General features: G+C 46.8%; 7 protein-coding genes across 7 annotated transcripts; 2 read left to right on the top strand and 5 right to left on the bottom strand.

The window, feature by feature from the left end:
- Positions 1 to 64: 64 nt before the first annotated feature.
- Positions 65 to 946, bottom strand: AO090005000396 (uncharacterized protein; the record flags this gene model as incomplete). Its single annotated transcript, XM_001817414.3, has 3 exons — positions 65 to 669; positions 719 to 802; positions 853 to 946. The coding sequence occupies 3 exons, from the start codon at positions 944 to 946 to the stop codon at positions 65 to 67; spliced, it is 783 nt and encodes a 260-aa protein (XP_001817466.3).
- A 2,439-nt stretch (positions 947 to 3,385) lies between these two features.
- On the top strand, positions 3,386 to 5,227 carry AO090005000397 (uncharacterized protein; the record flags this gene model as incomplete). Its single annotated transcript, XM_001817415.1, has 1 exon — positions 3,386 to 5,227. One exon carries the CDS (start codon positions 3,386 to 3,388, stop codon positions 5,225 to 5,227), a length of 1,842 nt encoding a protein of 613 aa, XP_001817467.1.
- Positions 5,228 to 5,826: 599 nt separating this feature from the next.
- Positions 5,827 to 6,372, bottom strand: AO090005000398 (uncharacterized protein; the record flags this gene model as incomplete). Its single annotated transcript, XM_001817416.1, has 1 exon — positions 5,827 to 6,372. The coding sequence occupies one exon, from the start codon at positions 6,370 to 6,372 to the stop codon at positions 5,827 to 5,829; it is 546 nt and encodes a 181-aa protein (XP_001817468.1).
- A 1,560-nt stretch (positions 6,373 to 7,932) lies between these two features.
- Positions 7,933 to 8,336, bottom strand: AO090005000399 (uncharacterized protein; the record flags this gene model as incomplete). Its single annotated transcript, XM_023234120.1, has 2 exons — positions 7,933 to 8,022; positions 8,064 to 8,336. The coding sequence occupies 2 exons, from the start codon at positions 8,334 to 8,336 to the stop codon at positions 7,933 to 7,935; spliced, it is 363 nt and encodes a 120-aa protein (XP_023088942.1).
- A 542-nt stretch (positions 8,337 to 8,878) lies between these two features.
- On the bottom strand, positions 8,879 to 10,030 carry AO090005000400 (fungal specific transcription factor domain-containing protein; the record flags this gene model as incomplete). Its single annotated transcript, XM_001817418.3, has 1 exon — positions 8,879 to 10,030. The coding sequence occupies one exon, from the start codon at positions 10,028 to 10,030 to the stop codon at positions 8,879 to 8,881; it is 1,152 nt and encodes a 383-aa protein (XP_001817470.3).
- A 4,745-nt stretch (positions 10,031 to 14,775) lies between these two features.
- On the top strand, positions 14,776 to 15,510 carry AO090005000401 (uncharacterized protein; the record flags this gene model as incomplete). Its single annotated transcript, XM_023234119.1, has 2 exons — positions 14,776 to 15,425; positions 15,504 to 15,510. The coding sequence occupies 2 exons, from the start codon at positions 14,776 to 14,778 to the stop codon at positions 15,508 to 15,510; spliced, it is 657 nt and encodes a 218-aa protein (XP_023088943.1).
- A 73-nt stretch (positions 15,511 to 15,583) lies between these two features.
- On the bottom strand, positions 15,584 to 16,822 carry AO090005000402 (uncharacterized protein; the record flags this gene model as incomplete). Its single annotated transcript, XM_023234118.1, has 5 exons — positions 15,584 to 15,599; positions 15,695 to 16,024; positions 16,088 to 16,154; positions 16,273 to 16,470; positions 16,627 to 16,822. 5 exons carry the CDS (start codon positions 16,820 to 16,822, stop codon positions 15,584 to 15,586), a joined length of 807 nt encoding a protein of 268 aa, XP_023088944.1.
- Between the last annotated feature and the right edge of the window lie 1,606 nt (positions 16,823 to 18,428).

Raw genomic sequence — 18,428 nt, 5'->3', positions numbered from 1 at the left:
GTAGACACGGACCGTTTCCATGGAGTTCTGGAGACATTAGCGATGAATGATTCAGGGCTAGGTTTCATACCCGATGAATTGTCTCATTTTGCCTATAGGCCAAATATGACAGCGTCTGGCCAACTGAATATTTATACCCGCCAAAGGCTACTATGGCGCCCTCCTCTCCAGCCGATTCAAGCAGGCTCGTATATCCGTCGCCTATGGTTCCCCATTCATTCATATCGGCAGTTGATGCGTTTGTCCATTCTTGTTTATCCATATCGAGTGTAATCAATCCCGGGTCCATGTATACATCCGCTCCCGCGGTGCCGGCAAAGCTGGGGTTGCCTCCGGGGTTTAAGGAGCCACCGAGGTAGTAGGCCTTGCTCGAAGACTGGACTGCACCTCCCTGACAAAGTCGTACCAGTGCAGCACCCGAAAATCCGTTATGAGTCCATTCGTTGGATGCGATGTTATATTTCCATGTTCCGAGAGGAGGGACCGAAGGACCATTTACTCCACTGACATAGCCCCCGTAGAAGAAGAGGTTGTCACCATCCGACCAGGCGGCCCCCTCATCCAGGTATATCGCAGTATTGTTAGCGAGGGGCTTTGGGATGTAAGTGTACAAATCGGTGTCCGAGTTGACCCAGGATTTTGTTAAATCAATGGTCTCGAGGTCATCAACTGTGGGGACGTTAATTCAATGTCGTAAACAGGGATAGGAGATTCGCACTTGGCTTCGTAGTGATCGTTTCGTTCGGCCACCTGGTGTGCATTTCACCGCCATCGATGTAAAGTTTTCCATTGCTGATGACGGCTGAGCAGAACGTCAGTTCGGCTGATATAGGAGTGGCAACTGTGACCTACCAGAATGGAATATGCGACTGCAGTTTGTCTCCGCCGCGAGAGCATACTGTGTCAGTGTATATAAATAGAGGGTGAATAGAACCACCCCGGCCATATTGAAGTTTCCAACGCGGCTGGCTATAGTCACCGCAGGAGTACTGACGATCGCTGGAGCTCACAACACAGGGGTCTGCCGTCTCAGAGATATGAAGTGAGGGGAGGCTCGCAACAACGTAAGTACGAATCCTGACGCTAAGCTTACCTCAGTGAAGGTCAATGCTGTTAGATAAAATAAAAAGCTCTGGGCCGGTGCTCCGGATTTGCAATAAGTGTCGGTCCCTAGTCTTTACAAGGAATAGTTTAAGCTATGCTTACAAGTACAGAAGAACACTCGTAATTCGTCGACTTTGGTTGGAAAAGCTTGGTTCATAGATCTTTATGAATTTACAGGTGTCATCAATGCGATGCCATCCGATTCAGCACCCCGTCCACTGAGTTTGTGACACTGACATCGTCTCCGCATCCTAACATATGCTGATGAGTATTGAAGACGCGCGTTGAGGAACATGATGGCTCGGAGAAAAATGGCAAGGAGTCTAACAGGATTGGCCATCTCGTTTAATCACTTTTTAGACCATTTTTAGGGCGTGAACTTGCGAAAATGGGGGCCAAGTCGCTTCTCTCCACAGTCCTTCATCTATGGAGTAAAGCCGGGCTTCGCTGCAAGGAGCATCCCGGCTATGGTTGTATAACTCCATGGTCTATGCTAGACTTCGATCCACACACAGACCTGTTTGCCTTCGATTGTCTCTTTGGGTCTGAGCATCGTAGAATGAAATCTGTTCAAGTCGTGTCAATGTATGAGTTGTGGGGCTGGAGAGAGCACAGCAAACCACGACCCGCGATCGACAATAATAATGATCAGTTAGCTGAGTTGGCATAGGAGCTCCACGGAGCCTCTCTGTAAATCATATCAGCATGAGTACTACATGCGAGTGAGTCGAAAATCCTGTTCAGTGTGTCTGACCAAAATGTGTTTTCTTATCGAAGCAGAAGGAAGTTCAAGACTGTTTAGCTCCATAATGCTTTTGCTGGAGTCTACTGATCCATGCATACACCACCAGCAGGACATGGATAATAGCATATTAACAGTTCTGCACGGCCTCCCATTGGTTGGTAAGGCGTGGAGAAGTTTTCCTGACACGATGGGGCTCGTCGTCAGATTGCATGAGCATCCGCCAATAGATGGGATAAATCGTCCCAGCTGGTACTCCTTATCTGCAGCATTTACCGCTAGTAATGCTCGTTTCCTTGGTTCCGTTCCGTCTTCTTGGTTTTCTCGAAGCCTTGGGAATAGTCTAAAGTGACAGCTTTCATGCAGAGATCTTGTTCATTTTCAACTTGACACTTCTATAAGATCCCTACCCTTTCAGTTGAGAGAGTATTTACAATGATTAGTTCACCAACTCTTGTACGACGCTCCCCGAATTAGGCCTGGCTATTCTGACTACGCACGGTTTCTAAGGGATGCCAGGCAAATCAACATCATCTCAAGCCATACCCCGTGCTTGCTTGTCAGTTCGTTTCCGCTCGGATCTCTTTCCTATCCCTCAAATCCGCATGCGTCCTAGAAATTCTAGGCGAGGTCACTACCAATCAGCCTCCCAGGGGCCAGACCGATCAAGAAAATTTTCTACAAGAGGTCTCACGGACCGAGCCGACAAGGATACCACGAGGACACTCAAATTAAACTGGGGCGCCAATGCTGACATGCTGACAGGTACATGTGTAGCCTTGTAGTCAAGTCAGGTAGGACATCAAGCCAATCCCATTTGCCTACAAGGTTCCTCTGTACTGCAGGATTCAGGCGATATCGGAGAGTTATAGTGGTCCCCGTTCAAACAGTTAAGTGACCCACAGCGTTCCACAACCAGGTACCGTTGATCTTGACTGCTTTTAGATAGGGTTACCCACCTTTCACAATTTTCGTCTTCCTTTTTTATTTATTGTTTTTTTTAATCATTTTTTGCTCATCTTTCCTTTCAGTACTTTTTCCAAACCCTTTCCGAGTTTGTTATGCATCCAGCCCTGCTATTATGACAGAAGGTAGGGATGCATCGCCTTATGCCCTATGCTCAGGGTTTGATATCTCACCCCCACGATGTCGGGGAATAGACTCGAACAGGACAGAAGAAACTTTCTAACACCATTATATTTGGGAGGTTCCACGAGGGCGTCCCACCGTAAGGACATGACTAACAAATTTAATTTCCCCAACTCCATATTTCCGTAATTATTCAGCGTGGTTTATCTGGCCCTGAACCAACCGGCGAACGAACCAGAGCACCCACTAAACCTCATCGATAATGAACACCCCCGTTAATCATTGATCTTTGTCCATAATTGGTTGTAAATTGTCGCCTCTGGGGCTCTCAGCTTAACTGCTGATTGCGACATATCCACCATGACAATCAGTCCCTTACCCAGACCCTGAAGGGTCTGACCTTCCACCCTCTCTCTATCTGTCTGAGCCTGCTCCGACAGCATCTCTGCCATGATTCCGCTGCCACAGCTGCTTAAACGCCGGTACATCTTTCTGGTCGTCTCGGGTATCGTTCTTCTCGCCATCGTCAACGGCTTCTACCTTAACCTTCTCCCTGTCCCGAGCGTCATTCGCGGCTCCGCGGAGACAGAAGGAGCTCAACGACCCGATTTCGACGAGGCTGCGCCGCATCCGATCGATGGATTAATTCGCGATGCCCAAGCGAAATGGGATCAGTTACTGTCGAAGCGCGTGGATTCCCTAGCTGATGCAACCAAGCAATATCGAGACCGAAGAGGCCGTCACCCGCCGCCCGGCTTCGATCAGTGGTTTACCTTTGCGAAACAGAAAAAGGCAGTACTCATCGAAGACCTGTTCGATCAGATATATGATGACTTGAGTCCATACTGGGGGTTGGATCCTCAAGTAATTCGGCGCCATGCAACTCACTCAGATCCACGTATCATTATTCGCAACCATACACTGTCCTCTGTCGGTCATACTGGCGTCAACTGGCTCGAGGTCTGGATGGATATGATCTCGACTATCCAGGAGTTTCTACCTGATATGGACATCCCACTGAATGGTATGGACGAACCGCGCATCATCGTCCCATGGGAGACCGTCTCAGAATATCGCGCCAAAGACCGCGATCTTCAACAACAACTCGATCCAAGGATGGCCGTTGATCAGTATATGACTCTGTCATCCGAGGAACAGTCTGCGGAATACTCGCCTCCCGCATTCCAGGGAGCTGACAAGCCTTTCTGGGATATCATGCGCGGTGCATGTCCTCCCGAGAGCCCCGGACGCACCAGCAATATCCAAAAAGTTGATTTTGCCAACCCTCCAGCCGAATTCTTCAACTACCGTAACTCCTTCTCTGAAAATGGATATGTGAGAGACTTTGAGCGCTCCAAGGACCCCTGCTGGCGGGCGGAGCTGCAGGCATTACATGGTAGCTTTATCGAACCTACCACTACATCTACCACACACGAATTGATCCCGTTATTCGGGGGTTCAAAGCTAACCGTTAACAACGAGATCCTTATACCACCCGCGGTGTACTGGGAAGACAACCCTACTTATTCTGGCGGAAAAAGCAACCATGGCGGCCCGTGGTCCAAGAAGAAGGATATCGTTTTCTGGCGTGGAATTGCAAGCGGCGGTCGCAACCGTGTCGACACCTGGACGGGATACCAACGACACAGACTGGTATCGATGCTGAATGGCACAGAAGTCGCGCTGACCAATGGATCGTCTCATGGGATCAACTTCCGTCTACCCGATTACCAGTACTATCAAGTGACAGCGGGTCTGGATGGTGCACTTCCTGAGTTCTTGAATAAGCATTGCGACCTGGGATTCCTGGATCTCTGCTGTTTTCCGCTCGAAGGCAGTCCACATTGCTCTTATACTGACCCCTACTTTAAGCTCGTCAAAGGAATGCCCATGAAGGAACAATACGCTTTCAAATATCTGCCCGATGTAGATGGCAATTCCTTTAGTGGACGGTACCGTGCGTTCCTACTCTCCACGTCATTACCTATCAAAGCAACAGTTTACAAAGAATGGCATGATTCACGACTGATTCCCTGGGCGCACTTTGTGCCCATGGACTCCCTCTATATGGATGTTTACGGCATTTTACAGTATTTTATGGGATACAAGGGACGCGATAGGCATGACAAGCAGGCGGAGAAAACTGCTATGGATGGCAAGAGCTGGGCTGAGAAGGTCCTGCGCCAGGAGGATATGCAGATCTACGTTTATCGGCTGCTTTTAGAATATGCGCGACTTTGTGATGATCAGCGGGATAGTCTCGCCTTTGTAGGAGACTTAATGAATATTTAGTAATAGATAATGAATTTCTTTTTGTTTAGACTCAGCATAGCTAGGGCTTTGTGTACGTCTTACCCGCGCAGCTCTGGGGTATTAGAGGAGCTATATGACAGCGTGCGGTCTGGCTAGCTGCTTAGGGATGTGTATGCTTTACAATGAACCTCAATAGGTATCCTTACAAATGGCGGGCTTTACACATATATAAAGCTTAGCCCAACGCATACGGCGGCAAGGATGCTGTCCATATCCCATTGGAGAGCTTACAAAGTCAGTCATTGCCTCCATAAATCTAGGGTTTCTATATAATTGAACCCTGAAGTCTTCTAGATAAGGGAAAGTCTTGTCCATCAGGTTGTCAACCGCATAAGACCTCACGTTTTAAAGGCTACCCTCCCCCGTATGAGTCATGGTATGTATCCTCTAACTTAGAAAAATAGGTAAGTTCTGAACATGCCTGAGCTCTAGTATCATATTCAGGAGATATTTTCTTTACTATGTATAGACATGGCACCCTTCTCTGGAATAATACAACTAATCCGCGCAAACACAAAACACAGTTACTTCCCTGAATCAACCTCTTTACTCATAAGTAACTACTGAATTCAAAGCCTTCATCTCACAAGATCCTCCGTCTTCATAATTCCCCTCCTCAACATCTCCCCCACAACCGGCCCACTATCACTATAAATCTGCATACTCCTAATCCTAATCCCATCATGCTTAGCAGTCCAATCCTTAACAAAATTAAACCGAAACATGCACTCCACTCCCAAATCCCACCGCCTCCCCTCCAAATCTACCGCTTTCTTGATACCTTCCTTCGGAAGATCAATGAAAAGTGTCGCCTCACCGACAAACTCCCACCCATCCACCTTCTCCGCAACACACACCCACTTCGGTTCGTGGTGTGATAGCTTGAATGCACTGTAATCAGCCTTAGACGCCTCCCAGGCGGTTTCACCACCCGTGAACCGTTCTCCGTTGGGCTTGATGTATGTGTAATCGTCCGTGACCCAGTCGGACCAGGGGGTTGACCAGCTTTCGCGGGTGTCCCAGGCGATCGTGCATTTTTCCATCCAGGCTAGGGCTGGGTGGATGCGTGCTTGTTCCCAGCCTTTGGTTGTGGTTAGGAATACTGGGGTGGTGCGGAAGGACATTTTTATTTATCTTGTATGGTTTAGTTGGTTGAGAGGAGGATTGTTTTGGATCGAGTGGAAGTACTATCCTGCTCGCGATGTCCTTTATATGGTGCAGGTCCATGTCTCAATGGAGTTTACGAGGGAAGCGTATTGAATCAATTAAGTTGGTCATAGCTCCCTAGGCACCCAGCCTAGACCTTGTTCTTATCGCATAGAGTTCGATACGAGAGTAGTGGCGAGACGGGAGCAGCAGCCGCCGTTAGTGGTCCATCAGAGAGCCGGCTAGACTTTGGACAAGGTTCAAACCACGGATGCGTAAAGCTTGACCTCAATCTATTCTATAGGGAGGTCATATGCTCATTAATATGCCTAGGGGAGGGGCCATTGTTGTATCCTCAACATGTCCTCAGCATGGTGGTCTATATATAGGTTTGGGCGGGCCTCCTAGTGTAGCGAAGTTGTATTTGTAGTAATTAAAGTATCTTTTAGTAAGGCGTTAACATGTATCATATATAGTTCATATGTAATTGAGCTTAGTGCTATTTCTATATGTAGTTCTAGGTCGTCTGCATCTCTCCAAAGCTTAACTTCCTCCCATGTGTAGTGATACGTCGGACGAAAATCCCAACCATAACCCGACAGCATGTCCCCCAATTATTCGTTCGAGCCGTCTAGTGGATATCTTTGCCGAATCTGAGTAGCTGGGGCCCGCTGGTAGGCTCATTAAAGGTATCTGAGCTGTGACCTGTCACTAGTCCAGAACATTGAACTCTGAGGTCGAAGATTTCCTGATTCACCGGCTGAAGTCGTATGACAGTGACTAGAATAATATTGCTCATCCAAGGATTATGTACTCGTCATCAAGCTACATATATAATTGATATTTCTAGACCAACGGAGAGGCTCTAGAACATAACTATGACGCTTTCTCGACCCTTGCAATTCATAGAATCCTCATTAATCTACAGTCCTTCTATACTATAACAGACATTTATGGCCTTCCACTAGGACATAAATATTCATCAAGAAAAAGGAACCAGCACTAACATTATTTCCTGATATTCCCAATTCATGAGTATTTTCATGGGAACTATGACTTTCTTTACTCGTCTCGCTTTCTTTTCCATTTCACATTTGCTACGGTATAAGCTGGAGATTATAAATTCTGGATCTCAGATGTTGATGTGGTTATAACTCGAAGCCCCAATAAAGATACCCTTCTTGGTGCTATATATGTGAATGGAACCGGCGTTACCCCAGCTTCGGTCATTAAGTTACTAGGTGACCAAGGGGGGTCCGACCCAGTGAGCTTTCAACCAGACAACTTCGCCATCGAATTCACTGCCCCCGATAATGCGGATATCGAAATCTCTTATTCACTTGTGAACAAACACGATGCTGCTGGAGCAGATGGGACCAGTAAGTATAGTTAAACACATCTAGAACTGCACCTGGAAAAGATCTCCTTGACGATGACACGGCACGAGACACTGATTCTTGACAGAGCTAATCAACGCAATCGGCACTGCTATCGGAGCGGCTGGAGCAGCTACCGGCACCTCTTCAATTACGAGTATCCTAGTCGCTGTCGGAAACGCCCTTGGCGCATTGGACGGATTGTGCGATGGAGCGGTTGCTGGGCAGTCGATTTTCCTCACTCCAACTGATCTACAAAAGTTGGCAGTGAGCCAATATACTCAGATACTTACGGACCCTGGTTCGGAATCGAGTCCCGGGTGTGGTAAAAATTCCTTATATAGGAGTACGGCAAATCTCGTGCTCTTGAACCCGGTCCTAAGCTCGGCTTCTAGCCCTTTGCCAACATCGATTGCTTCCAGTTCAGTGCAATCCTCTTCTGCTTCAAGCTCTTCGTCTACTTCGAGCAGTGTCTCGGACCCCGGTGCGACATCGACATCGACTACTACCCATCCCTCCACGAGCACAGGGTCATATATTCCAGTTGAATATTGGAGATATGGCATTCTTGCAGTTTTACTATTTTTACCAGTGTGGCTGGAATATTATTGGTCAAGATAAGGAAGTTGTTGGTCTGGGAAGCCGGCTAAACGTCGTGCATATGTTTAACTGTGTCTGCGGCTATCTGTGAAGGGTCTTTCTTCGCCTTCTACATTTTCTTGCTACGATTATTTCAAAGACACTATTTTCACGTACTTCCTTTTGATGTACATGATGATCAATAAGCTGCGTACAATATAGATACAGAAACAAGCTCAAAGTTAGAGGCGGTTACGCTTTAATTAATATCACGGTTATGACCATATGCTATTGTTCTACTGTACAGCCAAGAGGTCTTCTTATCACTCTATACTAAGTGAATACTAGGAGTTAGGTTAGAATTAGAGTAGCAGCAGCTCTATCACACAAGCTCCTACAGAATTTGCTCGCACATTAGACGTAGTGTTCAAGGGAGGCGATTTTCGACACATTATTGCTTCCTTGACTAGCCATTCTATGGTATTTATAATCATCACTAATAAAACAAGTTGGATTCCATTCCAACAGCTCACCAGTTCTGGGAATGCATCGGATACCAATCTATTGTAGTCCAGTCTGACTGGTTCACCTCCACATCCATTGTCGCCTGTCCAGGTATATCAAGGTAGCCCCCAAGATCCGGCCCCGGAAAGTCATGACCTTCCGTACTGTAGAGCAAGTCATGGGCACCAAAGTCCATCGGCATAGTCATTGGCAGATGGTCAGTGTTCACATTCGATCCGACTATGGGCTGTTTTAGGTCGCTTCGTTGTATACCTCCTGTTGTCTGCGCCACTCGTTTGACGTTCAAGACAATCAATGGTGGCTGTAGTGGCTTGTTTATTGGTCTGAATACCGCCTCACGCGCCTCCCAGGCCTCGAGCACAATTTTAGCGAAGAATTCAAAAAACGGGTTCACCTTTTGCATATCCTTGAAGCGAGCTTCGCAGTTATCGCTCATAGTCCTCCAGATCCTATCAGCATGCTCCACAGTAGGTCTCTTCCGCAAGTCTTTCAAAATATAGATGTATGCGGGAAATGGGAAGTGAAAGTCCGTAAGCCAACGGTACCCTATCGTCAGAGGAGAGGTCATGAGCTTCGTATCGCACTCGATGATAATTAAAGCGTGTGAGATAGCGATATCGCGCTGCTCGTCTGTCTGCTGCACGGATGCATATTTTGAATAATGTTCCAAGAGGCGGTTCTTGGCAAGCTGGCCACGCGTCGTCCAAATAGTCATGAAGTGAAGCGGGTTCTCTGGATTGCATAACCTAAGATATCGATTCTCTATCATCCTCTCAAAAGCTGTCATTCTGTCTCCTTCAGGGTCGGCGCCGTGCGGAGTATCTTTAATGATAACCTTCAGGGATGGGTTGGTAAAGTCGAGGTGGAAAGCGCTCTGGCGCATGAAGTCGCCCATTTTGCTGCGGACGACAGTGAAAAGGGCCTCGGTGGGTTCATCGTGACTTTGTGGCAAGATTTTCATTTCTGGCCGAATATCAAAGTCATTCGCGTTCAGGGGAACCCTACAGTCCCAGGTGGGAGTAAGCATTGTGGTCTTGTGACCTGAAATTTCGGAGATACGATTGTCGAAAAGGATTAGCGACCACCACAGCCTTCGGCGCATTTCACCTTCCAGAGCAGTGCATCTGGCATTGGTTGTCTCGTTTTCAATGCCCATGCGTTGTGCGATGCGGATAGCAACACCAAGAATTGAGGATACAGACCGCGGGTCTGTACTGGGTCTGACCGAGACCTGTGAGAATTAGAGGGGCACGGGCAAAATTGTCATTCGGTGCGCTTACCAAGTACAAGTATAATGCTGTCAAGCACTCAACACTACCGGTACATAAAATCCCACATTTCAGAAGAGCTTGTTGGCATGCAAACTGATATCTTTTTAGAAGATGCTCCCTCGGCGTCCTCAAAATGGCATGACATTCATCTTCGCCAAGGCTCAATATGGATACGCAATATATACTGAACATTAGTGCGTCCAATGTAGGGCTGATATTTGCCACGTCGCCAGCAGCATCAATAATCCGTGGTTGCAGCGTAGGTATATGAGTGACTTTGAGCAGAGGGTTCACATTATCCAAGTAGACCTGCCACAGCCGGAAGATCTGGATCTGATCTGGGTGTAGAGTAGAGATATCGACATTTGTGTTACAGGAACCAAAGAGAACGTTTTGCTCGTGGCTTTGATATATCTGATCCCACGCCTTATTAACCACATCCTCATGCACATCCTCTTGTGGGTGGTTGCTATCGTTTTCATCGGTGTCCTCATCATCATTGTTCTCATCCCCAGGACCTAGAGACTATTTCTACATTGTCAGCGGAACATGAACCCTCTGATCTACATAGTCATACCATTTGATTCATGAGATACCAAAAATTTCTGAAGGTGGTTAGTCATCTAAGGCATATATTCTAAAGGTCACCCTCACTTGGCCTCGTTTGAATATTCACATTTTACTGTTTTCTGCTCGTTCGACAGTTGATTCGTTCCCACAGTGGAGTCTGCTGTTCCGTCTGGGGTGCTAGATCCCCTGGGATTCTCGCTTTGGCACGGCCCTTCTCCTATAGGTGTGTGTAGTGGGTCGAATGGGATATTGTTCTGACGGAGCAGGGCCTCGTAGCGTCGCAGGCGCTCCAGCAGCTCTCGCTCGGGGAACCTGCGACGCCGCTGGCGCACACCAGTGGCAGGAATGCATTGAACGCCAGCTCTAGTGCAGTTGACACACGGGAATTCGCGATTACACCTGACTTTACGCTGCTGGCACAGCACACACGAAAGGACCCGCGGCGGCCTCGTAGCAGATCGTGGGGACACCGCCGCCAGAGAGTGTAAGGTCATGCAGTCCTGCGTCGACATTATTTCCGGAGTACTTGGCGGGCGGTTGAGGATCCCACTCTACCCAGGATCGATGACACTGTTAGAGGCGAGGAGATGTTGTGACGCAAGTCTCGGACTATAGGGGCCGTCTCGGGCTTTAACAGGCGTTAGAGAACATCAGCTCGGGTGTTTCCATCTCCCGAGAATCCCTCTCGGTCTTTACTAATGTCCGTCCCTTGGGTCCTGGCCGTCATGTGACCTATCCAGCCTACTTCTTCAATGGAAAATGTAGAAATGGCTCATGAATCAGGAAATATCATTTGAGCTGGAGTCTGCGTAGGGCAGACTTCGTTTATAGACATGCAATGTTCGTGTACTCTTCTCCCAAAGCTGTTCTGGCCCACTTGTTTGCCAAGCGCAACCGTAATATCGCATGAGATACGAGGTACAACACACTCGAGATTATTAGTCACCTATGGAATCTGTGGAATGAAGTTAAAAGGCAAAGATAAGCGAAAAGGCAACGAAAAAAAAAAAAAAAAGAAAGAAAGAAAGAAAGAAAGAAACGTGTAGCAGATGTCATCCATTGCAGCGCCGAGCTAACACACTAGGAAGATATATACCTGCACATGCGGCTACAATTATTTAAGAGTACGGCCTGCGATTCGCATCCACCTGTAGAATGATTACAGATAGTGAGAAACGTAGCTATAGCGCACAAGTCTACTCAGCCTTGGGTTCCATACTTGATGATGCGATAATGGCTGTTTTCCACGCCTTTGCGGGTCAAGGCTAGGACTATAATGTAATGATTCAGGGAGTGCTTCCTGGGAATGTGTGACAACGGGTTGTTTTTCGTAACCAGGCACTCTTTATTCCGATCTAGGTAAACCTAATATGGGCGTGGACATAGATACTGGGGGTCTTCCGGGGACTACGGCCAAAGGTAGGAAGGGTGTTATGCCTTTGTTTAATGAGTTGTCGCTCTCGGCACCGTGATCAGGTCTGGCGCAACGGTCTCAGCCATACATGATCCTAAATCCCCGCCCAGCAGCTATAGCAGAAGCTGTTAGACCAAACCATCTGGCTTCTAAGCCCGCCAATTCTTGAAATATAAGATCCGAGTACCAGCCGTTGTCGTCTTTTTATCGCTAATAGCTGGTCTTGACCTACTTGCGAGAGTAAATCCTTACTATAGGTTTTGATAACTACTAGAGATAGGAAGTCTAATGCTGACACAGATTATAAGAGTTCAGACTGAAAGTCAATAGAATGCAAAAGCTTCTTCAAAGGCTCGTAATAACCTCAGGCAGTGATTCTCCTTGGTAATAGCAGCTATTAGACCGCCTATTCAATGACGAATGCTTCACTCGAATTTTTCCAAGACTAAGATCGAGTTAGCGACTTGTAACCTAGGGCAAGGCATCTTTTTATATCTTCTAATGACATACTAGTTTCGAAAGAAATCTCACTTAATTCTGTTCCGGATATATCCAATCCGATTCCAACTAGTTGCCTGCGCAACGTTTCTTTGCTGCTGGTAAAAATCATTTTTGACCTTATATGAGCAACATCCGGACACCTTTTAGCAATAGTTAGATCATTCTATGTAATCATATTGCTTTGAAGTGAACAAACCAGCTTATGAATACCAGCTTCCTTATTTGACGATCCCCATCTAGTTTGGGATCAAAGTCATACACTGCCCATCGACACTCATGTTCGGAAAGATCCTCAATGAAATCGTCATAGGTGGAGTCAATGCTTCCTGTTTTGTCAACCACAATTTCCTTGTTGTCTGCGCTCAGTCTGTAGATGACATATCGATATTTTTGCCGAAGTTTCATTTCAAGAAACTTTGCTTGGCAGTCATTATCGACCCCTACCCCAGAAGACATATTTGTAGAGAGGGAACGTCCGAGATCAAGAGTTGCAAAGAGAAAGGTCGGTTAACCAAATTAAGAATCGACAAAAACTCTTCCCTGAAGCAGAGTCAATCTCAAGTCATACACCACGTAGTACAGTAATTTTCTTAACAGAAGCATAAAATGAGAATCTTCTTTTGTCTCAGCAATCCTCGATACAGGACCAACCTTTTATAAGCGATGGGCTCTGGGAATACCCCGCTTATTGCTGAGTAAAATGAGGGGCTTGCAGATTTAGTTCGCTTACAGATCTTTTCGCACCCTATCTCAGTGAACCTTCCTGGCAATCATTACCACGTTTGGTAGTAGCATATTTGTTCAACCTTGAAATGGAAAACGTGGTGTGCGCACCGCACTTGAGAAGAGTAAGTCTTCTGGCCAAACTGAGAGACGTATCCCAGCAAAACAAAGCATATAAAATGACCATATGCCTATGGGACTTTCAATAATTGGCTATCATTTAACCTGTATTAAGTGGGCCAGTCTAGTATATATCCGCTGAGATCTGGCGATACTCTATAATACAATACACTGTCTCTTACAATATACTGACTATGCAAATGCCATATCAGACCTATATATGTCTATGCACTAAGAAAACATAAGAGAATAAATTGTTCTGCTGACTAAGAATCACTGCAGCACAAAACGAAGTCAGCCATTGCTTGGCTTTGTCCCTCGTATTCATATCTCGTGAAAAGTGTCCGACATGGTCTTCACTGATATCTATCTCAAGATTCCAGAAAATGGGAGTGCCTCGAAGTAATGGTTGCTTGCTCTGTGTGCAACGTCGTGTGAAGGTCGGTGTTCTGGTACTCTGAAGCCGTCGCTGCATTGATGACTGATATTAGAGTTACAGTGTGACGAGGGGCTCCCTGGATGCGCGAGATGCGCGAAATACGGAAGACCCTGCCCCGGATACGACCGAGGCTTCAAGTTCGTCGCGGGGAAGCCGTATCGCTCCAAACGGCGTCCGGGGTCGAAAACAGCGGTGGATGACACGCATCTCGTAGACATCAGTTCAGGAAAGGCCAGTCAGGCTATGCAGCAATTCCTCGCTCGGAGGGCCAGTCCATTGTGGTTGAGATCTGCAGACACGAATGTAATGCAGAGTCTTGATATCTTAATTGGTGATGTCTCCCAACCATTTCCTGCCTCTTCAACTTATACAACCACTCGCTGGTTTACCTTCCTTCCCGCTATATATGGAAGAAATACAACTCTGGATGCCTCCATCAGATGTTTTGTTGCACATCATATTGGCATGATGACGGAAAATAAGCAAGCTGTCATGTATGCCAGATCCACTTATGTGGAAGCCCTGAACAGACTCCAGCGATCTCTGTACAACCTGACAGAAAGTCTCTCATCTGAGATCCTATGTGCCGTTCTGCTTCAATGCTTTTATGAAGTGAGTTATCCATGGCCAAGCTCTACAGCTGATCTAATACTCTTAAGCTCTTCGCCAATGCACACGACTCGACATCCTGGATAAAACACGCCAACGGGTTAAGTCAGCTTGTTAAGTTCAGAGGCTGTGATAGCTACCAAACCGAGTTCGATCATACCTTACTCAAGGCCTCCCGTGGTTTGATTGTACACTTCATCCACTTTTTAACTACTATCATCATACGAAGTCCGCTTACTGACTAATGAAAGATCATGCACTCTTTATTCTCAAAAGAGAAATGCTTTCTCACATCTACTGATTGGCAATCTGTGATGAAACAACAATTCGACTCTACTTTCCCCGCCGTCATCTTTGCCCAAGTCGAAGAGCTCTTTGCTTACTACACCACCATACCGTGCTTCATCCACCAATTCTTCGACCTCAGACAAGCCGATCCAACGCATGAAAAAACGCAGTTGAAGGCATCTAAGCTTCTAAACGATGCCCTCGACATGCAAAACAAATTGTCCACTTGGTATGACAAGTTCAGTCAAACAGCGCCTCTTCCAACAGAAGTCCTTTCATCAATGGGCGACACCTTGTATCCAATAGTGTACTCGTTCACAGATGTCGATACCGCAACGATCTTCGCCGCGTATTATTCGTACATGGTGATTATCCATGCGATTCTAGGGGCGTGTCACTACCCCGGCGAACATGCGGCTATGGTTGTGTACTACCGAGACCAGATCTGCATGTCCGTTGAATTCAACGCTCAAGGAATGTTAGGTCCCTCTCGACTGGGATTTCCTTTGCTCGTGGTTAATGAGTTTGCGGACCCTCCGATGAAGCTGTGGGTTCAGGGTTGGTTACAACGACTTTCAAAGACTTATAAAGTTATGCTGCCGCAGAATTATGAACGGTGAATATCTACTACATCTAATCTTGTACATCTCTCAGGGCATCAAATATGCTAATTGCTATTCTCATGACATGAAAGTAAATGAGAATAATAAGCGACTCTGCTGATAACCATCAATCTATACGCGAGCCTCGTCAACACCACTGTCAACCTTTCCCCTAATCGGCTCTGCCACTGCACGCGCCGATAACAAGATAATCATAATCATAATCTCCATCAATAGTCCCATCCCAACCATAACACCCCCATCACCATTAGCAGGGTCAAACCTTCGCGGTCCATACTGCGCGAGCAACATATAAGCGATCCTAACAACAAAGAAAGGAAGCGCCGCCAGGACCAGTAGTACGCAGCGATGACCAGCTCTGGGAAGAACAGAGCGATAGGCCACAGCCAACCAGCTAAACAGTCCACACCCGAACGCAAATATAAGAACGAGCAGCACAGATCCAACCACTTTGCATGCATAGACGGCAGCACTTTCTCCCACCACGATCAACACTATACCAAAGAATACGGGGAATCGGAAGAAGTGGAGTAAGAAGCGGATGGTCTTGGGATATCTGGAGTTTCCTGGGCCGGTTCTACCTGTTTGTCCACTGTTACAGAACATACGTTAGACTCAAAGGATTGAGATGTAAGGATTAATAGACGGAACAGACCTTCTCAACATGACGAGGCTGACTTCAAACAACAATGGGGAAAGGCCAATGCCTTGTAGGATTGCCTCTGTGATAATTACTTTCGTGTCGTTGGAGCCTGAGAGCACCATTCCGGACCCGGCAATTCGAACTAGCGTTCTACGGTCAGGGCGACGCAACATGATCATCAGCAGGATCTCACTTACGTTGTGCCACTAGTCCGATCAAGCCATACCACGAGTAGAAAATACAGCGAGGCACGGATTTCTGCTTGTCATGATGCCAGTATTTCCACTCCTGCACGAACCGGGTGGTGCACTGGATGATTTGGATGAGCGAGAAGATAACCACCTCGGCGATGGCAATATGGCGCTTCTCTGGGGAAAAGACGAGAGTTGACATATCTTAAAAGACTTTCTATATATTGTAACAAAAACCCTTGTTGAGTGTGTGTATGATGCGTGTATAGAGGGAGAAATTAAAATTGTTTATATAGGGATTCTATCCGGTATTAGAGATTGGAGTATGGCAGTGAGTGACAGAGAGCAGTTTGGGCATACCACCAGACACCCTTTTATATCCACATCTGCCCCCTTTCTCAGCTTCTGCTGAACCCAAGAAAAGAATATAGATGTGAGGAGCAGTGGAGACCTCGCGACAGCTGACCCATTCGGGATTAGCGTCTACTGCGCTGAGGAACCAATCAACGTTCGCGGACCATACAAGCGCCTTCATGTTCATCGTATCCGGATCCATGATGTTGTTGTTCCATCTTTACTCGTTCGCCGTTCATTTCTTCTTTCTTTTTGAATAAGGAGAAGAAGGAAAGCACGACAATTTATTCAAAAGGCTACCCAAGGCCTGTGATCTGTGCACTGATAGGTCGCAGGAAAGAAGAGGTCTTTTTCTCAATGTTGGAACTACGCACCCAGATATCGGTCGATTTCACTCCTTGTAAAGTTGGCATCTTCAGATGCGAGGCTCTATGGAATTCTTAGGTCATTCTCTTCCCTTGATTTGTGCATACTGGAGCCAAGATACAGTCCATTGGTAAATCAATCACCTGATAGGCATTCCTCAAGGGCCGTTCTCCTCCAGTAAGGCATACATGCAACTATTGCCCCACCATCGCTGACAAACGAGCTGCATTACAGCTCAGTCAAATCCCACAATCTATCTGGAAAGCCATTTATCACTCATGACTTGATCAAAATAACGATTATCTTGCAAGCTCGCAAAGACCTGATATGGCGCCAAACTCAGCACTTTGTAAAAGGTGCAGAGTACTGCAATTTGACGACAAGGCTCTAGGCGGCCATGTAATAACATCGACAACCGGGGAGCGTTACGTTAAGTTTGGTGGCAGCTTTGCGATGTCTCTCGGGTACAGCCTCAGAGATACCCTGCCTGACCTGCCAATACTTGCAGCAGGACAATGTGGAATGTGTGCGCTTATGAGGGAGCGATTCCTTGTCATTGTAAAATAGGAGAAGCCACAGTCCTCCACCTTGGAGATCCTTGAATTCAAGTTGACGATCAGTTACTCACCTCGTACAAGTTATATGAGTCGCAGAATAAGCTTAGATGGGTTGTTGGTGGCCTCATGGTCTGGGATCACTATTAGAAACTCTGATTCGATATCAAGGCGTGTCTTCGTCAAGCTTACTCTTTAGAATCGCTGATGCGGTGACGTCCAAAGCTGTGTCAACTGAAGAACTGAAGTCCTTGTGTATATTGACAGCATTGGCGCCTACTAAAATACTTGAGATACCCCGCCCATGGTTTATTGTGTCATGATTGGCTCTCAGGTAGTGGCTGAGCATGCTGATCTTCGATGGCATCCGAGTCGCCCGCTTCCTTCAAACTTCATGCCTACTACTAAAAGATCATTCACAATCAATTTGTCCTGCGTAAGATATGGGCTATAATCAGCTGTTCGACAGGGATCATGAACACCCTTTTGCTTTTGAAACTTTGGAGCTCGATGAGCGAATCTGCAAAACTTGTGAAACGGATTTCTTGACTGAAAAAAGCCGTCAAGAAATCAGCAAAGCGCACTGGGTGCGTCATGTGCAGAATTCTTCAACAAGCGTCTTGTTCTGCCCGCGGCTCAAAAGGATGCTGTTGCAACCGCAACAATCCTTCTGACTCCGTATGGTTTCGACTTGACGAGTCCGTCCACTGGGGCTGGGACTTTTGTCAGGCAAACCTCATGCTACAGTTATACACCTTAGACGGTATGTTTCCCATCGGCCCAGTCGTTCTCTATGACCAACCAATGTCCAGGAAATTGTCATCCCGAGTTAGACAGATTCTGTAGATTGGGGTGGATTGATGTGGGACAACATGTAGTGGGAAGTAC

Source organism: Aspergillus oryzae, chromosome 1 (genome assembly GCF_000184455.2).
Source record: "Aspergillus oryzae RIB40 DNA, chromosome 1".
NCBI lineage: Eukaryota > Fungi > Ascomycota > Eurotiomycetes > Eurotiales > Aspergillaceae > Aspergillus > Aspergillus oryzae.
Note: the sequence above shows the minus strand (reverse complement) of the source record. Positions and strands in the feature narration are given on the sequence as shown.